The sequence below is a fragment of the Giraffa tippelskirchi genome, chromosome 3, assembly GCF_054371585.1.
Source record: "Giraffa tippelskirchi isolate mGirTip1 chromosome 3, T2T-mGirTip1v1.2.pri, whole genome shotgun sequence".
Classification (NCBI taxonomy): Eukaryota; Metazoa; Chordata; class Mammalia; order Artiodactyla; family Giraffidae; genus Giraffa; species Giraffa tippelskirchi.
Genome location: NC_137277.1, coordinates 44,900,692 through 44,920,597, shown reverse-complemented (window position 1 = coordinate 44,920,597; position 19,906 = coordinate 44,900,692). Strand labels below are relative to the sequence as shown.

The 19,906-nt window shown below is 43.0% G+C and overlaps 1 protein-coding gene and 1 long non-coding RNA gene across 43 annotated transcripts in view; both read right to left on the bottom strand.

Annotated features, from left to right (window-relative positions):
- RHOT1 (ras homolog family member T1) overlaps nucleotides 1-7,759 on the bottom strand; it is a 62,204-nt gene extending 54,445 nt beyond the window's left edge. For 39 of the 42 annotated variants that reach the window (XR_014079431.1, XR_014079429.1, XR_014079430.1 and 36 more), the window contains exon 1: nucleotides 7,529-7,759. Coding sequence is in view for 27 of the 42 variants with exons in the window: in XM_081579743.1 (XP_081435869.1) it covers nucleotides 7,529-7,604 (76 nt within the window). In the remaining 15 variants the exon portion in view is untranslated. The remainder of the gene's footprint in view (nucleotides 1-7,528) is intronic. The other 3 variants (XM_081579772.1, XM_081579770.1, XM_081579771.1) reach the window with 2 other exon arrangements.
- On the bottom strand, nucleotides 4,928-6,927 carry LOC145541960 (uncharacterized). Its single transcript, XR_014079437.1, has 2 exons — nucleotides 6,491-6,927; nucleotides 4,928-5,683 (listed from the first exon to the last, which is right to left on the bottom strand). It is a non-coding gene; the product is annotated as an uncharacterized LOC145541960 (long non-coding RNA).
- Nucleotides 7,760-19,906: the final 12,147 nt, after the last annotated feature.

Sequence of the window (19,906 nt, the reverse complement as noted above, 5' to 3'; positions counted from 1 at the left end):
AAAGAACATGAATCTCTTCCACATAAAAATCCAACAGTGATTTCCTTTTCTAAAACAAGTTCAAAATAACAGCGAGAGAGAGAGAGAGAGAGAGTACAGTGAATTGGGAAGAAAATAAGCAGGCATGTTTTCACTAGTATCATTTTGGGTTTCCATTTGGAGGAGCAGTGAGATGTTAGCTGCTTTAACTAATGAAGGGTTACACAGATATGATTTAGTTTCAAAATGCTTTGGAGAATCTAAACTAGGGCTGTTTTTGGAGAAGAAAATGGCAACCCAATCCAGTAATCTTGCCTGGAAAACTCCATGGACAGAGGAGCCTGGCAGGCTATAGTCCATGGGATCACACGAGTCAGACACGACTTAGCGACTAAACTATCCACCACTACAAAGTGAATATATGCCTAAAGATAATGTGCGAAAAGGATATTTGCCATACACTAGCTAGTTTTTTGATGGGAGGGTGGGAGTCAGGAAGACTTGGGGTTATTTTTTCATCAACTTTCATTTTATACTTATTTATAATGGCCATTATCTTTACTAATACTGTAAAACTATGAAAATGAATAAAATACTAAAAGTTTCATATAAAAAAAAAAACTAGAGCTGTTTTCCTTCTCTTAAGATCTACCCACCTAACCTTGAGTGAGACTATCAAAGAAATAATAAAGCAGCAGGTTTAAAGTTAAAATAGGCCACTTTCAAGGTAATTTTAATTGAGAAATAAATGAATGCCTTGAAGATAAGGAAAAATATTTTAGAATATTAGAAATAAAGCTATTTAAACTAGCCTATGATCAAAAAAGTCCCATATAGGAATTCCCTGGGAGGTGCAGTGGTTAGGACTCCATGCTTTCACTGCTAAGGGTGCTGGTTCAATCCCTGGTCAAGGCCAAAAAAACACAAAGTCCCTATGACAATGTCAGATGAGTATAAGCACTATGTAGTTTTAACTACTCCAAAAAATAAAAATTATTTCCATAAAGGAACAATATCCCAAGCTCTTCTCTAGTTATTGTATCAATTAAAATTTACATTTAATATAAATACAATATATATTATAAATATTTTATATAGTACAGTTTTATAACAGTAATTAAATTTAATAATTATATACAATATAAGTATTGATATGGAGGACAAAAAATTATCCTTTGTTAGCCAGCCATCTGATGGTCTCTACTTCCTCTATTTTGCCTGACAAATATTAAAGTGATCTACAAAAATTACAAGCATGGCCACAATTATTCCCAAGGACAGAAGGCCCTCTGATTCAGTTCAACACAACATGCTACAGTTCAGTCTGAAACTCCATGCTTCTAAGTAGGTCATCCATGGGAAGCATAATTCATCACTATAGAGTAAATTATCTAGATTTATCCAGGCTAAAAATTTGTCTTTTCATCAAATCTTTTGAACAGCCAGTTCTAAATGACAGCAAATTCTTAATATTCATGAAGCAGAAATAACATTCTCTGGTTCCAATTACCATCCTACCAGCCATTTTGGCAAATTTTTCTTGATAACAAACACCCCATGCTTCAAGTAGCAAAGGGATCTACTCATTTTTATCTGCTTCTTTATTAAGAAGGCTTGTTGGCCCTTCCTAAGTTATTGTAATTAGAATACAAAAGGAGGAGGAGAGTGACGATGAAGTTGTATTTTAAACTGCAAAACTTAAGTACTTGGGGAAATAGCTGAGCACTGTTCCAAAAGAAAATTTCATCAACCATATGCAGACGATGTCAGCTGCAGAAGGACAAATGCTGTAATCTATCCATTCCTTCAAACTCCATCAACACTAGTGCCCAACTGGCGCCAGAAGAGCAGAAAAGACAGCATAAAACAAGTCTGAGTACATGTATAAGGAGGATATAGAAGAGACTCTCTATATAAACAAAACAGACTGCATTAGGTTGGTGCAAAAGTAATTGCGGTTTTGCACTGTAGAATTCTGCCATTTGATACTGGAATATATTTTTAAATGTGGTTATGTTATACACCACTTTCATGTACATTTCTCGCTTTATGGGTTTTTGCTAATGACTTATTACTTGCTGTTTATTTTATATTTATTTTAGACTAGGGAAATTAAGTTAGACAAAAAGGGATTTTCTTATTCAAGTTCAAAATGGGTCGTAAAACAGTGGAGAAAACTCACATCAACACATTCAGCCCAGAAGCTGCTAATGAACATACAGTGCAGTGGTGATTCAAGAAGATTTGCAAAAGAAATGAGAGCCTTGAAGATGAGCGCAGTGGCCAGCCATCAGAAGTTGACAACAACCAATTGAGAGCATCATCGAAGCTGATTCTTTTACAACTACATGAGAAGCTGCTGAAGAACTCAACATGGATCAATCTACGGTCATTCTGCATTTGAAGCAAATTGGAAAGGCAAATAAACTCAGAAAGTGGGTGCCCCATGAGCTGACCACAAATCAAAAAAACTGTCGTTTTGAAGTGTTGTCTTCTCTTATTCTACACAACAACAAACCATTTCTTAATTGGATTGTGACATGCAACAAAAAGTGGATTGTATATAACAACCTGAAATGACCAGCTCAGTGGTTGGACCAAGCAGCAGCTCCAAAGCACTCCACAAAGCCAAACTTGCACCAAAAAAAGGTCACGGTCACTGTTTGGTGGTCAGCTGCCCATCTGATCCACTATAGCTTTCTGGATCCTGGTAAAACCATTACAATGGAGAAGTATGCTCAGCAAATCAATGAGATGCACTGAAAACTGCAACACCTGCAGCTGGCATTGGTCAACTGAAAGGGCCCAATTCTTCATGACAACACCTGACTGCAGGTCACACAACCAATACTTTAAAAGTTGAACGAACTTGGCTACGAAGTTTTGCTTTATCCACCATATTCACCTGACCTCTTGCCAACCTACTACCTCTTTTTCAAGCATCTCGACAACTTTTTGCAGGGAAAACACTTTCACAACCAGAAGGAGGCAGAAAATGCTTTCCAAGAGTTTGCTGAATCCCAGAGCATGGATTTTATTGCTTCAGGAATAAATCAACTTATTTCTCATTGGCAAAAATGTGTTGATTGTAATGGTTCCTATTTTGATTAATAAAGATATGGTTGAGCCTAGCTATAATGATTTAAAATTCACTGTCCAAAACCCCAATTACATTTGCACCAACCTAGTAGACTGGACTTCCTGTGGCCAATCACCCAGATGATAGTAGGTACCATAATGCATTGAGTGTCTATCACCCAGACACAGTATAATTGAAACTGGAGCAGTTTAATCTTTAAATGTCATTCTAACAACAAACAGAATGGAGAGCAATGTGGTTTTAAAAAGGATCACTGAAAGTCTTTCTCTAAAATATTTACTAGCTTATTCCTGAAGTCTCTTTAACTCTTATACCTAAAGAATCTTTCTCTAACTCCTTCAAACTTCTAAATGGCCTCTGGTGGTTCAAGGAGAAGCTGACCTCTTTTGGCAAGGACTACAATTCCTGGCAGCCAAGACATGAACTAGACGTGGCACTGCCAGAACACAAGAATCTCCCCCAACAAAATAAAGCTAAGAACATGGAACGAGAGACTGGATGAATGCTGCCCCTTCAAATCCTAACAATAACCACAGCAGATTTGATTTTAAGAAAGGAGAATGATCATATTTTTATGACTAAGAGGAGTGGTTTAGGAAACAAAGTCTAAATAAACTAGCTTGAACTCTTTCACTCTTTCAACAACTATTTGAGTGCCTACTTTGTGCCAGGCCTATTCTAGGCCCCGGGGAAATGGCAATAAACAAGACAAATCCACGGTCTTTATGAGGCTTACCTTCCAGCCCAAGCAACAACAACAACAACAACAAGTGAACACTTATGCAAGGGAGGAAGGATAACGCCTTCCTGTAGGGAAAGCAAACTACAGGAGTGGTACAAGAGCAAAGCAACGGCCAGACTGTGAAGGACTTCATTAGGCCTGCTTTACAAAGTGTAATTAATGGCCTTTATTCTAAGTGAAAGTAGAAATCATCAGAGAATTTTTAACCTGGGTAACAGGAGCTGAGATATTTTTTAAAGATGACTCTTGTCTGCTACATGGAGAATGGACAAAATTAGAAGCAGGGACACCAGTTAAGGAGATGTTACAAAAGCCTAGGCCAGAGCCAACCAAAGCTTGAGCTAGTTTGGCAGAGGTTTTGATGATAAACTCTTTTTTGATGACAAAAAAGAGCTACCGGGTTTATTTAAAAAGAGGACAACAGTTCCACTTTCTTAATTAATTTGACCAGAAGACCAATATATCTCAGTTTAATTTAAAATAAGGCCACTAAAACTAAGACTATCCTGTGTACTCTTAATGCAGATACATGATTTGGATAAAAGGTTAATAATAATAAGGCTCATTCCTCATACTATAACAAGGACATTTGTTAAGCATACTAATGCGAATCTAGCTTAATGAAAACTCTGGCCAATGAAATTGATTATGAAAGGTTATAACCTGAAAAACTAAGCTTTGTGTGTTTGCATTTTTAAAGGTTGTTTAAAGAATGGTATTTGACTTTTAATTTGGCCTTAACAGTATTCAATATGCTCAATAATTAAGGTAAAGAAGATACATAAAAATACTTTGGCTTTCTTTGCAAATAAACACTTTAATATTTATAGACAGCGTAGCTTTTCTGATCTAAGCAGTCAATAGGCATTAAGCAACTAGTTAGTGTTAAAATCTTGTTGGCTCAGAATCCAAATTCTGGATGGGCCAAGAAAAGATCCATTTCACCTTCAGAGTACAGTACAGGTTAAGCCAAGGGAATGCTGAAACCACTCACAAGTATTTGGGAGCCTCAGTGAATGACACTGCTGCTGTGTGGTGCAGGGACTGACACTAACAGCAATAAAATGTACTCAAGTGATAGAGAAACAGTAACAAGGGAGACAATGTTTCTTTTTCTTTTCTTTTCCTATTTCCCTTAGTTAACCATCTTAAATACAATACTTTGGCCACCTCATGCGAAGAACTGACTCATTGGAAAAGACCCTGATGCTGGGAAAGATTGAAGGCAGGAGAAGTGGACAACAGAGGATGAGATGGCTGGACGGAATCACTGACTCAATGGACATGAGTTTGAGCAAGCTCCGGGAGATGGTGATGGACAGGGAAGCCTGGCGTGCTACAGTCCATGGGGTCACAAAGAGTCGGACACAACTGAGCGACTGAACTGAACTGAACTGAACCATCTTAAAAATACAACAGAATTATTATTTCTGATAAATCTGTGTACCGGACCAGTATTAACACAGTCCTGGGACTTCCCTGGTGGTCCAGTGGCTAAGACACCATGCTTCCAATGCAGGGAGCGTGGGTTTGATCCCTGATCGGAGAACCAAGATCCCACATGCCGCTAGTGGAGCCAAAAAATAACAGTCTTGGTCACCCTGTTTATCTAGCATTTACAGCTAGGCTAAGCAGCTGTCAAGATACATTAAATCTCAAAAAGTAATGTTTCAATCATTTCCCCCCAGGATATAAGCCTTTAATATAACTAACTGAAATTACATATTTCAAATAAGTATAACTCTTTCTAGTATTCTTAAATGTGGGATAAAATCATGTATATATGGTAGCTGACCTAAAGCTTTTGGTACTATTCTCTTTAAGAAAAATGTCTTCCTCAGAAAAGAAGGCTTTATTCTTGCCTGGGAAATCCCATAGATAGAGGAGCCTGGCGGGCTACAGTCCATGGGGTCGCAAAAGTCAGACACAACTTAGCAACTAAACCACCACCATAAATAACACTGTTAACATCTTAACTTAAATGTCTTAAGGCTGACCATGTATCTTACATATGTATAGCATTTCCATTTAGATACTTTACAGACTAAGGATTACATGTAATTGCTAAATTCAATACTAAAACCAAGAGAATTTCTGCTTTAAAAAAAAAAAATTTCTGCTGCTTTCAAGCAGCAGTTTTCTTCTGCCCATCATCTACTCACTACTTTCCCTATCTTGCTCCAAATGCATCAACATGAATCATCTTCCTGAACTTTGTCAAGGAAGTCCATGCAAAACACAGATTGAGATACATACGTGGTTTAAATTAAAACTAAAATTCACAGCTAAACCAAAAAGTAAACTGTGTCTGGCTAAGCTTACTTCTAAATTTTGATTCTAAAGGAAAATTTCTATTGATTCAATAGCAGGTGAACAGGGATTTCAATGAACAGCAAAGAACTCTACAGAAGAGAATAAAAGTATGTTAGTTTTCTTCCTTGGAGAGCACCACAGTGACCTGGGGAGCTACTATAGAATGGAACAGGAGTTTAGAAAAGAAAGCTTCAAAGCAAGCAAAGGTAGAGCCTTAACTTGTTTTTTCACTGTTGTGTCTGACTCTTTGTGATCCCATGGACTATATAGTCTGCTAGGCTCCGCTGTCCATGGGATTTCCCAGGCAAGAATACTGGAGTGGGTTGCCATTTCCTTCTCCAAGGGATCTTCCTGACCTAGGTGGCTTCTTTACCACTGAGACACCTGGGATAACCAGAGCATTACCAAATGCTTCAAAACAAACAATCCAGTCCTCCCCAGCCCGCTTTCTTGTTTTAGTCCTACCAACTGAGTCATGTACCTTGCACAACAGATATCAAGCAGTCCCTGCTGTTCTGTCCCCAAGTCAGTGAACAGACATGCTTCCTTTACTACATTTTCAAAAATGAAATCTATGCATCTCAGGGTTGGGGGGGGGTGGTGTTGTCACATGTATGTTGGTCTATTTGGGTCTCACGTGTGCCCGTTATTTTAAAATTAACTACCAAGTTTGATTCTATTGTATTCTATTACAATCATGTTTTAAAAGATGAGGGCAACTAGACTTCAGGGTTACAATAATTCTCTCAACAGACGGACCCTCCTCAGATAAGCATTCATTGAACACTTGGATAACTTGAACTTGAGAGTCCGTTTTTGAGGAAAAATAACCCAGGGTACCGGGAGCGATTCCAATGCAAAGAGTAAACATCGATTAAAAAAATGCTCCGCGTCTTACGTCTAGAAGGAGGGAGACCGCGAGCGCAAAAACAGGCATAGACACCTGACCTTGCCCACAAGTCGCCCAGTCCTGCAGCCCTCCCCCTGGCTTCCCCGGGAGAACCGGTTCAGGCCATTCCAATTGGCCTCCGGTCTGCCTGCCTGTTCCAGCACCTGCCTGGCGGGGACAGGGGAATCTCCGCGGAAGACAAGAGGCTTGAGAGGAGGCGGCCTCGGAAACGGGGAGGCCCGGGAGGAAAGGATTCCAAGTAGGAAAGGAGGCGAGGACCTTCAGCCGAATGAGGCCGGGCCAGGGGCTAATGGAGACACGGCTGGGGGGGTGGGGGTGGAACACGACGGTGGGACCGGGAAGGGAGGTCTCAAGAGGGCCGGGGGGAGGTCGAGGGCCGCAGCCGAAAGAGAAGAGCCAAGAAGCTGGGAGGCCCGCGGGCGCGGAGGGGAGGGCAGCGGGACGGCAGGGGCTGCCCGGCGCCCCCCGGCGCGCGCGGACTCACGTTCTCCCACCAGCAGGATCCGCACGTCTTTCTTCATGCCGGCGGCTCGCAGGGGCCGGCCTCGGCCCGCAGGCATGGAGCGGACTCCTCTCGCCGGGAGCGCCCAGCCCGCCGCGCCGCTCTCCCCGCGCCGCCGGCGCCGCCTGCCAGCCTCCCCCCGCCGCCCCTCCCAAGCCTTAGCCGCCCGGGCCCGCCGCGCCGCCTCCTCAGCAGCTTCCCCGCTCGAGAGCCGGGAAGGCGCCGGCTCCGCCTCCTCCGGCTCCGCCGCGGCGGCGGGGAGGACGGGGCGCCGCGAGGGACAAGCGGTTTCGGAACGCGAACGCTCTCCGTCCCACAGCTGCGCCCCAGCTGTGCCGTTCGCCGGAGCGCATCGCCTGGGAGTCTCACCCACCCTCCTCGGGGAACACCGGCCAGGATAAGCTTTGGACCCGGAATCTGAGTGGCAGAGTCACTAGTCTTGACACCATTTCTTTTACAAAACAGGGGCAGGAGAAGTTCCTCGCTCAAGGTCAGATAGCTAGAACTTGGCAGTGTGACTCGGAGCGGGAATATTCTCACCAGAATGACTATAAGCTCCAGGTGAGCAGCGACCTATCTATCTGGTTTTCTGCAGTATTCCCCCACCTTACTGGCCAAAGCCCTCAGAAAGTGCTTGATTGACTGCCAGGATCGAGCCCTTTCCACTACCCAAAGTCCACCATCCTAGCTGCTTTTTACCTGTGATGCTTATAAAATATGATTCCAAATAATGAAGTTAGTTTCTACTCTTTCAGTGTAAGCAGCTTCATTTCTTTGTAACCAAACTAAATGTTTTTCCTCTCTGTGTATGGTTTACTTTAGGCAGGGTCTTCTGATACTTCTCTTAACATAGGTTTGCCCAGCACAATACTGGGCATATAGGTGGCACTGAATAATAAACTCTTACTGATTTGTCTAACATTGCCTTAATTTCTTCCTAACTTTCTCTGTCTGGAGGAATTTGTTGTTATATGTCTAATGCTTGAACAGAGCTTGGAATACAATGGGAGATGATAGATAGAGAGGTATATAGAATAAATGAAGAAACACTGAGCATAATATTCCTCTTTTTCCTATGTTGAATATTACAAAATGATTTTTTGGTTTTTTTGGCCGTGGTATGCTGGCATGCAGGATTGTAATTCCCGCATCAGTGATCAAACCCGGATCAGTGATCAAACCCGTGCCCCCTACAGTGAAAGAGTGGAATCCTAACCACTGGACCGCCAGGGAAGTCCCTGAAAATGAATTTTTTTTTAAGGAAATGACGTGTACATTATACCAACCTCCTTTTCTCCTAAGAGAAGCCTTGTGGTCTGGTGCAGCAGTTAAGACCATGCTGGCAAACTGCATGGGTTTGTATCCAGAGCCCATCACCTGATAGCTATGTGATCTTAAGTAAGTTCTTTTACTTCTCCTCCAAGACTGCTCCTTCTTCTGTAACATGTCAATAATGATAATAGTACCTACCTCCTTGGATGGTTGTGAAGAGTAAAGATAATACATGTCAAGCATTTGCCAGACTCACGGTACTTGCTCTGTAATCTCAGAGGTCATTACTATCATAAAGCTCACTGAAAAGTTAAAATCCGTAGGTTTTGAGGCAAATTCATTGTTATGTTTACAACAGTATTTCACTGTCTTATTTATATGATATCCCTAAGGAGCATAGGGGCGGGAGCCCTTCCAAAAATAACTCTGTAATTTAAGGAGGAAGACAGGAAAGACACACTCTCTGCTCACTGGGAGGTAATAAGTCATATTCCAGGATAGAGGCAAATAAGATGAACTTCACAAGGCCTGATGGCCTGCTCTTTCAGAGGAAAGTATTCCTCAGAATTTTTAGTACAGTAAGTCCTCTACATGTGAACCTTCAAGTTGAGAACTTTCAAAGATGGAACAAGTGTTCACACTGAAGAGAGTCCCAATGCAGGAAATGGCAGGGGGATTTTTCTTTGTTTAAGGAGGCAGTGTTAGTTTTTGAGTCACTGGACCCAAATGTAGAACAGTACACAAATGTTACAACACCCGTTCAGAATGCAATCCAGTGCTACCGTGTCATCTAGGATGAAAAAGACCTACTACCCAGACATCACTGGATCGTTTTTTTCAAGAGGGTACATGGAATTGCATCCAGCAAGGAACCAGAACCTGTGCCATCAAGGTCAGGCATGAGTGAAATTGCAGCTTGCCCTCCATCTCATATTGCTGAGGGTCCTTCAGCTCTACCATCTCCCACTTCCTCTCCCTCCTCCAGTCATTAACTTGCCTTGCCTATTCACTGGCAAGGACTAATGGTTTGGTGTAAAAGAATAGCAACAGTCCCTAATTAGTGGGAGTGGGGAGCCTGACAAGCCAGAGTGTGCCTCTCAAGCAATGTAAGTTTCCTTTTTACCATCCTTTCCCATCTCCCAATTAGCTATACTTCTGAAGCTTTGACCTCCTGCCTTGCCTTGAGCTTTATGCCCTTCTCCTATGTTAACAGACATCCATCAGGGGCCACTCTGAAGTTCTCTTGCAAACAGCATAGCTCAGTGATTAAAATCAGGGACTCTGGAATCTGCCTGCCTAAGTCTGAACCTCAGCTTTACCAATTCCTAGCTGTGCATCGTCAGGCAAATTGCTTAAGCTTCTCTAAGCCTCATCTGCCAGATGGAAATAACACTTCATGAGATTGTTACAAAGATTAAATGAGTGAATATAATAGGAAAATGCTTCAAAGAATGTCTGGAACATGGTCTGTAATATACACAAATGCTGAATAAATAAAATAACTCGTGAGAGAAGTGACTTCTGTACAACTTTCTGAGCCTGAGGACTGAGCCACACCATGACCCACACTGCAGCAAAATAGAAGTCAGAGAATGGAGTTGTTGGTAGTGGAATTTACAGTTGGGATATTATAGATTGATGACTGGATATTAAGTAGATTGGATAAAGCCAAGAGGACAGATTGGTATCTAGAAGGCACTGGTGGAATTTTCCTCTGGAATGCTGGGAAGCAGTTCTGCCTTCACAAGAAAAACTTCATGGCTCCTCAACTGTGAAGGACACACTGGAAAGTCTGAACAAAGTACTTTCCCCAAGAGATAAGAGGCTCCATCTTTCATACCTATCAAAGGAGGAACTTGCAACATAGCCTGTCTCTGAGATTCAGGACAGTGGAACGCCCCAGGGCTACCGGGCAGGCCTGCTGGGTAAAAGATTCAGTGTGTGTTAAATGACCGACATTGGGTGGAATGAGAGACTGGTCTCTAATGGGTGAGTTAGACACAGTCCTGGGCAGGAAGCCAAGTAAGATGGGTTGGCATTGGTCCCACTCTTCAGATCCATCTATCTTTGGTCTCTCAAATTAAACCCAAAGTGGCATCCGTCTTCACTCTCCCACTCTTCCAGGAAGACTTCCTCTTTTCCTGCCAAGTTGCTCTGGCAGAGCAGAAAAGTGTAATGACTCGATAACAGAGTAAATCTTTTATCTTACCTTTGAATGCGCTTGTTCTTGACTCATTGGTCAAACATCCATGCCCTCTGCACAGTCACATGGATTGGTCTCCAGAGGACATGGATTCTATTTGTTTAATTTGGCCAGAAGAGACATCATTCAGCACCATTACTTTAAAAAGGTATTTGCTTATAATTAACCATACTAAAGGGACATTTTTCCAGACAAGAGCCTCATCTGGTGATGAGGTTGCATCCAGTTTTCTTTTGAATTTTCTCAAGCTTTCAGATCCTATTGTAAAAACAAACACCCTTGATTAAGAGATGATTGGTATTGAGAAGCTTCTCAGACGTTCTTGCCCCTAGGTGGCCTGAATTCCTCATGTCAAGGTTAAGAGCATGAGCTCTGGAGTCTACATTTCATCTCCAGTACTTGGCTACCTGTGCAACGTTAGACAAGCTACATAACCTCTCTGAAAAACCCCCTCAGCAAAATTAGTTCATAGAGCTCTTTGAGAATTAAATAAAACAATGCAATAAAACATTTATCACATTACTTAACATATGGAACATGTTCATATATCATCCTTAACGACTGCATTTTTTAATATTTACTTATTTTCTTAGAGTACATGGATTTTTTAAATAATTTTACTTATTTATTTATTTTTGGCTGTGCTGGGTGTGTTGCTGTGTGGGCTTTTCTCTAGTTGCAGCAACCAGTGGCTACTCTTCATTGCATTGTGAAGGCTTCTTACTGCAGTGGCATTTCTTTTTGCAGAGCATGGGCTTGAGGGCATGTGAGTATGTGGGCTCAATGGTTGAGGGTCCCAGTCTCTAGAGCACAGGCCCAACAGTTGTTGTGCTCAGGCTGAGTTGCTCTGCTGCCTGTGGGATCTTCCCGGACCAGGGATTGAACCCATGTCTCCTGCATTGGCAGGCGGATTCTTTACCACTAAGCCCCCAAGGAAGCCCAGCAACTGCATTTTTAAATTTAGGATTCATTTGCTGATTTGCCTTGTCTTTCCAAGGGCAAATTGATTAGCCTGCCTGCCCAAATTGTAAACGCTGAATGACAAAAATGTGTTTAATATAATTTTTAATTACTGCAGAGACATTAAAATTTGTGCTGACTTGTTACCTATGCCAACCAGTGATTCTCAAAAAAATTTAGGCCACAAGCCATTTCCACAAAACAAAAAATTCTGTACAATAGTAAAATTATAATTTGCTTATCTCTGCAAAGAAATTACCACAAGTAAATATGTTCCAAGCAAATAATCTAAAAGAAGAAATATATATCTACATATTATGCATGCATGCCAAGTCACTTCAGTCATGTCCAACTCTTTGAGGTCCTCTGTCCATGGGATTCTCCAGGCAAGAATAGTGAACTGGGTTGCCATTTCCTCCTCCAGGTGATTTTTCCGACCCAGGGATTGAACCCCCATCTCTTGCATCTCCTGCATTGGCAGGCAGATTCTTTACCACTGCGCCACCTGGGAAGTCATTGTTTGGTGTGTGTGTGTGTCTGTGTGTGTGTGTGTGTGTGTGTGTGTGTAAATTGCTCAGTCATGTCTGAGTCTTTGCAACCCCATGGACTGTAGCCTCCAGGCTCCTCCGTCCATGGGATTCTCCAGGAAAGTATTCCTGGAGTGGGTTGCCATGCCCTCCTCGTGGGCATCTTCCTGACTCAGAAATGGAAACCACTTCTCATGTCTCCTGCAATTGGCAGGTAGGTTCTTTACCACTAGTGCCACCTGGGAAGCCCATCTACACATACCTATTCTATTTATAGCATCATTACACAATAGTAGAAAGTGGAAAAATATACAATTGTGAAGAATAGCTAAATTAAGTATGACATAAAATTACTGGAAATCTTGCAGTCATTAAAACAATGGCATCTTAATTTATCTACTTAAAAAATAATTTTAATATATAGTGGGACTATATGTAACTTTGTTCTATATTTTCCAAGTCTCCTGTAAATGTGTTATCATATTTTCATATTTTAACAAATTTTTAAATAGCAGAAAAAGGAAAAACTAATGTCTATCAAAGACATGGAAAAGTATTCACAAAATAAGTGAAAAAATAGGAATATAAAACCATTTATACAATTACAACTATTTAAAAACTAAGTATAACATGTATTTCTGTAACTTTTACCCTCCACACCTTTGCAATTTTGAACTTTTGCAGGCATGCACTGGTATTAATTGGGTAATTAAAAACTAATGGATGGGACTTCCCTGGTGGCACAGTAGATAAGAATCTGCCTGCCAATGCAGGGTACACGGGTTCATTCCATGCTCTGGGAAAATCCCACATGCTGTAGAGCAACTAGCCCTGTGCTTTTTCTGAGCCTGCACCCTAGGGCCACAATTACTGAGCCCGTGTGCCACAATTACTAAAGCCTGCATGCTCTCGAGCCACACACTGAAACTCCTGAGTGCCCATGCTGCAACTGCTGAAGCCAGGGCGCCTAGAGCCCATGTTCTGCAATAAGAGAAGCCACTGCAATGAGAAGCCCATGCACCACCACAAAGAACAGTCGCTGCTCACTGCAGCTAGAGAAAGTCCACGTACAGCAATGAAGACCTAGTGCAACTAAAAAAAACAATGATGTACATAAAAGATGAGAGTACAAAGGAAAGAGAAAATGTGCTAAAGACTAGGAATTAATTTCTAGTACGATCATCTCTTGTAAAATGTCAACATTAATAACATATTTTATTTAAAAGTAATAGAAATATTTGGAAAAATAGCAGTGCTTTAACTGAGACATTGTTGTAGGATATCAGGGCTTCCCAGGTGATGCTAGTGGTATAGACCCTGCCTGCCAATGCAGAAGACATTAAGAGACGCAGGTTGGATCTCTAGGTCAGGAAGATCCCCTGAAGAAGGGAATGATAACCCACTCCAGCATTCTTGCCTGAAGAATCCTATGAACAGAGGAGTCTGGCAGGCTACAGTCCATAGATTCGCAAGGAGTCGGACGCAACTGAGGATGCACGCAATGTAGGATATCATGTTTATAAAATGATTTAACAAATATTTATTGTTTCTACTATGTGCACTGCTCTGTACTAGGGTCTAAGGAAGCAGTAATGAGCAACACAGACTTATTGTGGTGGGCAAGTTGTGGATAAGGAAGTCTGGGCATTCATCTTTCTCACCAGAATCCTCCAAATCATTCTCCCATCAGCCCAAACTGCCTTTTTTGAAAACCTTTGATGAGAGATTTCATCTCATAATCTAAATCTCTTTCTACCTCCTCTCTCCCTATTCCACCCCTAGCCAAAAACCAGCCAGACTTGTGTGACTGTCCCACTTCTAGTAATCTGCTCCCCCTGCCTGGCTGTGTTCACAGACAGCCTCCAAGGCAACACAATGCCTTAACTCAGAAAAACTGCAAATATCCCCATAAAGCTCCTAGGAAAATGATCATGATTTTAGCCTGAGTGGTCTTCCTGAAACTTCTTCTACAATTAGTGCGTCAGCTTTGATCTGAGCTAAACTCGGTATACACACACACATCACCATGTTAGACACAGTGACAGTGAGAGATTCCAGTTCCCTTGGTAGAAACCAGATCCACTCTGGGTAAACAGTTTTCAACTCTGGCCAAGGAGGATGAGAGAGAGACTCCAGGCCAAGCAAACTGCAATTGCAAAAGTATATGATGTGACATAGAGCAAGGATGCTGGGCAGGAGGTTGTATCTGGGGAGATGACAGGAAATGGGGGCTAGAGGTAGGTGAGAGCAGAGACAGGAAGCAGAACTTTCTATTTTAGGAGACTTTAAGGAGCACCCAGGAGTTTTAAGCAGGGGAGTGACATGATCTCCCATTTCAGAAAGTTCATACTAGCAGAATGAGAATAGATGGGGAGGGGGCTCCTGACTAGAGATAGAGGAGCTCAAATTAAAATAATCTGGAAGAGAAGGGATGAGAGTCTGAACCAGAGCGCAGATGCAGAGGGAAGAGTTGGGGGGGGGGGCAGAGTTGAGATGCCTTGAGAAGGCAGAAGCTAGGGTCAGAACTTGGTGACTAATTGTAGGGAAGGTACTAATTGTACCAGAAAAGCTCCCGTGGCAGCGCCCAGACATTGAGTCCTGGAGATGTCACTGACCAAAGCCGTAAGTTTTCTCTTCCCAGGGTATATTTACTTTGAAGAATAAAGGTGAAAATTTTCACTGAACACAGAAAGAAACACAGTCTTCCATATTGCACCAGACCAATCTCTTATAATCACCTGATAGAATAAGAGGTGTATAAGTGGTGTAGGGACAGTAGAAAACTGTAAGTCTTGTGAACAGAAACCTTTCTTTTCTCTATTATCTCTCCATCCTGATTAAGTCAAGATGAAAGCCTCAATAAATCTGTAATACCTGATAATCTCCTTTTGAGTCAGAGAGAGAGAACACTTCAGTTCAGAAACTTAAGACAAAGGTTCCAAGCTAGTTATAGTGTTTTGTTTTCCTTGAAACATACATTTACGCTTATCTCTATTTCAGACACATGATTCTGGTTTCCACTTATATCAACTTTTAAAGTTTCCTTTTGAAACCCATGTACCTGAAAAGGGAAAAGTGAGTTGGTTTAGGAAGATATTAAGTAAAAAATGGTACAGGAGATTTGAAGATATAACAAAAATCATGGCACATGAAAGGCTGAAGTTTAAGAAACCTTGTCCTTAAAAAACCTATGGCTGGTTAGGGAGGAAAAATCAGAAATCTTCAGCATAACCTAAGTATTTGTAATTAAGGAAGAAAACTTCAGTCATTTGGAAGGACCCAGTAATGGCAACCCACTCCAGTACTCTTGCCTGGAAAATCCCATGGACGGAGGAGCCTGGTAGGCTGCAGTCCATGGGGTCGCTAAGAGTCGGACATGACTGAGCGACTTCACTTTCACTTTTCACTTTCATGGATTGGAGAAGGAAATGGCAACCCACTCCAGTGTTCTTGCCTGGAGAATCCCAGGGACGGCAGAGCCTGGTGGGCTGCCGTCTATGGGGTCACACAGAGTCGGACACGACTGAAGCGACTTAGCAGCAGCAGCAGTGATTAGGGTTTTGAACAATTATGAAGAAGGATGAATTTGGGGCTCTTGGATCAGCAGAGTAGGGATGATGGAGCTGAGCAAACGCCAGGGAAGATTCTCCCTTTCCTGTCAAAATCCCCAGGTGCCCCCGGGGAAGGGACTTTTCCCTCCAACGGAGCAGAGGAGCCTGAGAGGTCTCCCAAAGAGCAGCATTGTTTCATTTTGTGATTTGTCTCGATAATCAGCTAGGAGATAAAGTCTTCAAATTAAACTTTCCTGGGGCTTCCATGGTGGTTTAGTGGTAAAGAATCCGCCTGCCAATGCAGGAGACACAGGTTTGATCCCTGGTCCGAAAAGATCCCACATGCCACGGGGCAGCTAAGCCCCTGAGCGACAAATATTGAGCCTGTGCTCTAGAGCCCGGGAGCCTCAACTCCTGAGCCCACGTGCCACAACTACTGAAGCCCTCATGCCCTAAAGCCTGTGCTCAGCAACAAGAGAAGCGATTGCAATGGGAAGCCCGCACATCACAACTAGAGAATAACCCCCACCCCTGCTCGTGGCAACTAGAGAAAAGCCCATGCAGCAATGAAGACCCAGCACAGCCAAAAATAAATAAATTTTTCTTAATTAAACTTTTCCAGAAAAAAAAAATGTACCTGAGGGAGGAAAAACAAGAGACAGATAGATATAACCGTATTAGGAGCTGTTGTGAGCCTTAAGAAGGTGGTGCCTTCCTCCATAGTAGGTGGTTCTTCCAGGAACCAGAAATTCGGCTGTGCTCTGCTTAGCGCCTCAGTTGCCAGTCTTGTCCGACTCTTTGCAACATCATGGACTGTAGCCCGCCAAGCTCCCCTGTCCATGGGGATTCTCCAGGCAAGAATACTGGAGTGGGTTGCCATGCCCTCTTCCAGGGAATCTTCCCAACCCAGGGATCGAACCCAGGTCTCCTGCATTGCAGGCAGATCCTTTACTGTCTGAGCCACCATGTCAACAACCATGTTTGAGAGAAACATCTCCAGATGGGGTGAGCGGCTGCCCTCAGAGTCCCTGATGGGAAGTCTTTCAGGCTTGGTCCTCGGGTGGATGCTTCCCCCACACAGTGCAGACCCGAGTGAGAGGTCTTTCATCCACTGGCATTTCAACTTCAGTTCTTCTTCTGGGTAGGATTTTGTTTGAGAAAAGGGTGCTATTGATATTTTTCACACTGTATGGGAAAGGATATGCTGACAGAAAACTCAAGGCAAGGGACTTCCCTGGTGATCCAGTGACTGGGACTCCGAGCTCCCAGTGCAAGGGGGGACTAGGTTTGATCCCTGGTCAGGGAACTGGGAGCTTCCTGGGTAGCTCAATGGTAAAGAATCCACCTGTAATGCAGCAGCCGCAGGAGACATGGGTTTGATCCCCTGAAGGAGGGCATGGCAACCCACTCCAGCATTCTTGCCTGGAGAATCCCATGGATAGAGGAGCCTGGTGGGCTACAGTCCATGGGGTCGCAAAGAGTCAGACAAGACTGAATTGACTGAGCACACACACGGGGAACTGGCTCTTTCACGCTGCAACTAAGAACTCACACAGCCAAATAAATATTTAAAAAGACAGAAAGAAAGCTTGAAAGAAAAGCAAGAAATCCAAAAATGATAACCTTCATTCCCCACCTTTATAATTCTTGTGCTCTGGCTCCAGTTTGGGGAAGTCATGTGACCAAAGAATTAAACCCCACACTGACAGAGGCCCCATTATCCAAACCACCCGAGAGGGTGGTATTTAACCAAACAACTTCAATAGGCTAAAACCCTGGCCTTTAGATTCTAAGTTTTAAAAGGCAAACATCAGGGACTTCCCTGGTGGTCCAGTGGCTTGGACTCCGTGCTCCCAAAGCAGGGGCCTGGGTTCCATCCCTGGTCAGGGAACTGGATCCCACATGCTCCAAGTAGAACATCCCACACACCACAACTAAGACTCAGCACAGCCAAATAAATAAATAATAAAACAAAATACTTCTTCAAAAAATGAAAGGCAAACATCAAGGTGACTCTGGGTGAGCCGATAAAGGCTCCACAAAGCAGGAAGTGAGAACAGAGAGCGTTTTAATAGTCATCTGGCTCAAAGAGAGAGGCCCTGGCCCTGCTTAGGAACTCGAGGCCACTCCACTGAGACCTGACACCAACGACCAGGGAAAAAAGGGCATCTCGTGGCTTCAGTGCTGTATCTTATCAAAGTGGACAGCCAGGTCCGGGTTTCAGCCAGGATCTTATCAAAGGATGTTAAGCTTTGAGACTTGGAGAGTGGGAACACTGGGCTGGCTCCCAGATCTGCCATGCTCAGCTGACTGATCCTGCCCAAACCCCTAAGTTGGTCCAGGCCCCCACTCCCCTCTTTCAAGTGTTAACAAAAAGGTGATAATACTCATGACGCAGGGTAGTTTATGAGGCTCAGAGAGCAAATGAGTAGATCATGGGGGAAGAATTCTGGTGCTCCTGTTTTCAAGAACACGTGTGGAAATGAGGGTGAATCTAAAGATGTTAGAGACCAAGGTGCTCTGCTGTGCTTGATCGCTCAATCATGTACAACTCTTTGCGACCCCATGGACTGTAGCCCGCCAGGCTCCTCTGTCCACGGGGATTTTCCAGGCAAGAATACTGGAGTGGGTTGCCATGCCCTCCTCCAGGGGATCTCCCCAACCCAGGGATTGAACCCAGGTCTCCTGCATTGCAGGAGAATTCTTTACCATCTGAGCCACCAGGGAAGCCCAAGAATACTGGAGTGGGTAACATATCCTTTCTCCAGGGGATCTTCCCAACCCAGGAGTTGAACTGGGGTCTCCTGCATCAGGCGGATTCTTTACCAGCTGAGCTACCAGAGAAGCCCCAGCGACCAAGGTAGGTGATGTGAAAGTACAGTTCTGAGACTTCCCTACAGTCCAATGGCTAAGACTCTGCACTTCCAATGCAGGGGGCACAGGTTCAATCCCAGGTCAGGGAACTAAGGTCCTGCATGGTGTGGCCAAAAAAAGAAAAAGAAAATATACTCTGTCATTGTTGCTGTGTTTATAACCACCCTGGCATTCTTCCAACGTCTTCACCTGTAACTTTAATTCTTTTGCAACCCTTTGAAGAACAGAAGGAAGGGCCAATAATAATGATTTCCATTTTAAAGGGGAAAGACAAAGAGGCGAAATGCACTGTCAAAGGTCGCCTGGCTGGTTTGTGTGGCAAGACTTTGTGTTCAACCCAGTCCAACAGAGCTGGATTCCATCTCTCCAGCAGGTGCTCATGCAACCTGGGGGCCTACAGATGGAATGTAAGGCAAAGAAAGGGAGGGGAAGGCTGTAGATCAGGTGACTTCAAAGACAGAGCAACTGTTAATAGGTATGAGGGTTCTCTCTATGGGGAGTGATGAAAATGTTCTAAAATTAGATTATGGTGATGGTTTCACAACTCTAAATATACTAAAACACATTGATTTTTACACTTTAAATAAGTGAATTTTATAGTATGTAAATTATATCTCAACAAAGCTGTTAAGATATATCAGGTTTGCGGGTTTTTTTTTTTTTTTTGAGTTATGCTAAAGATGCATGTTTGGGTGCTAAAACTCTAAAGAAATGCAAGCAAGTGATTACTGTAAAAGTCAAGATGCCTTTCAGGTGGAGGGAGGGTTTTGTACATGTGTTTTGTGTAATTTTCTCTATCCATTCTGTTATGGGATAAAATGGTTCTAAAAAAATGAGGGAAATCAAGTATGAGATGATACCATGTGCTGGCCAGACTGTAAGGACCCCTCCCCCCCCCGCACTTCCTGGTATTCATGCTCTTGTGAATCCCCACTCCTAAATATGGGCAGAGCCCGTGGCTTGCTTCCAATCA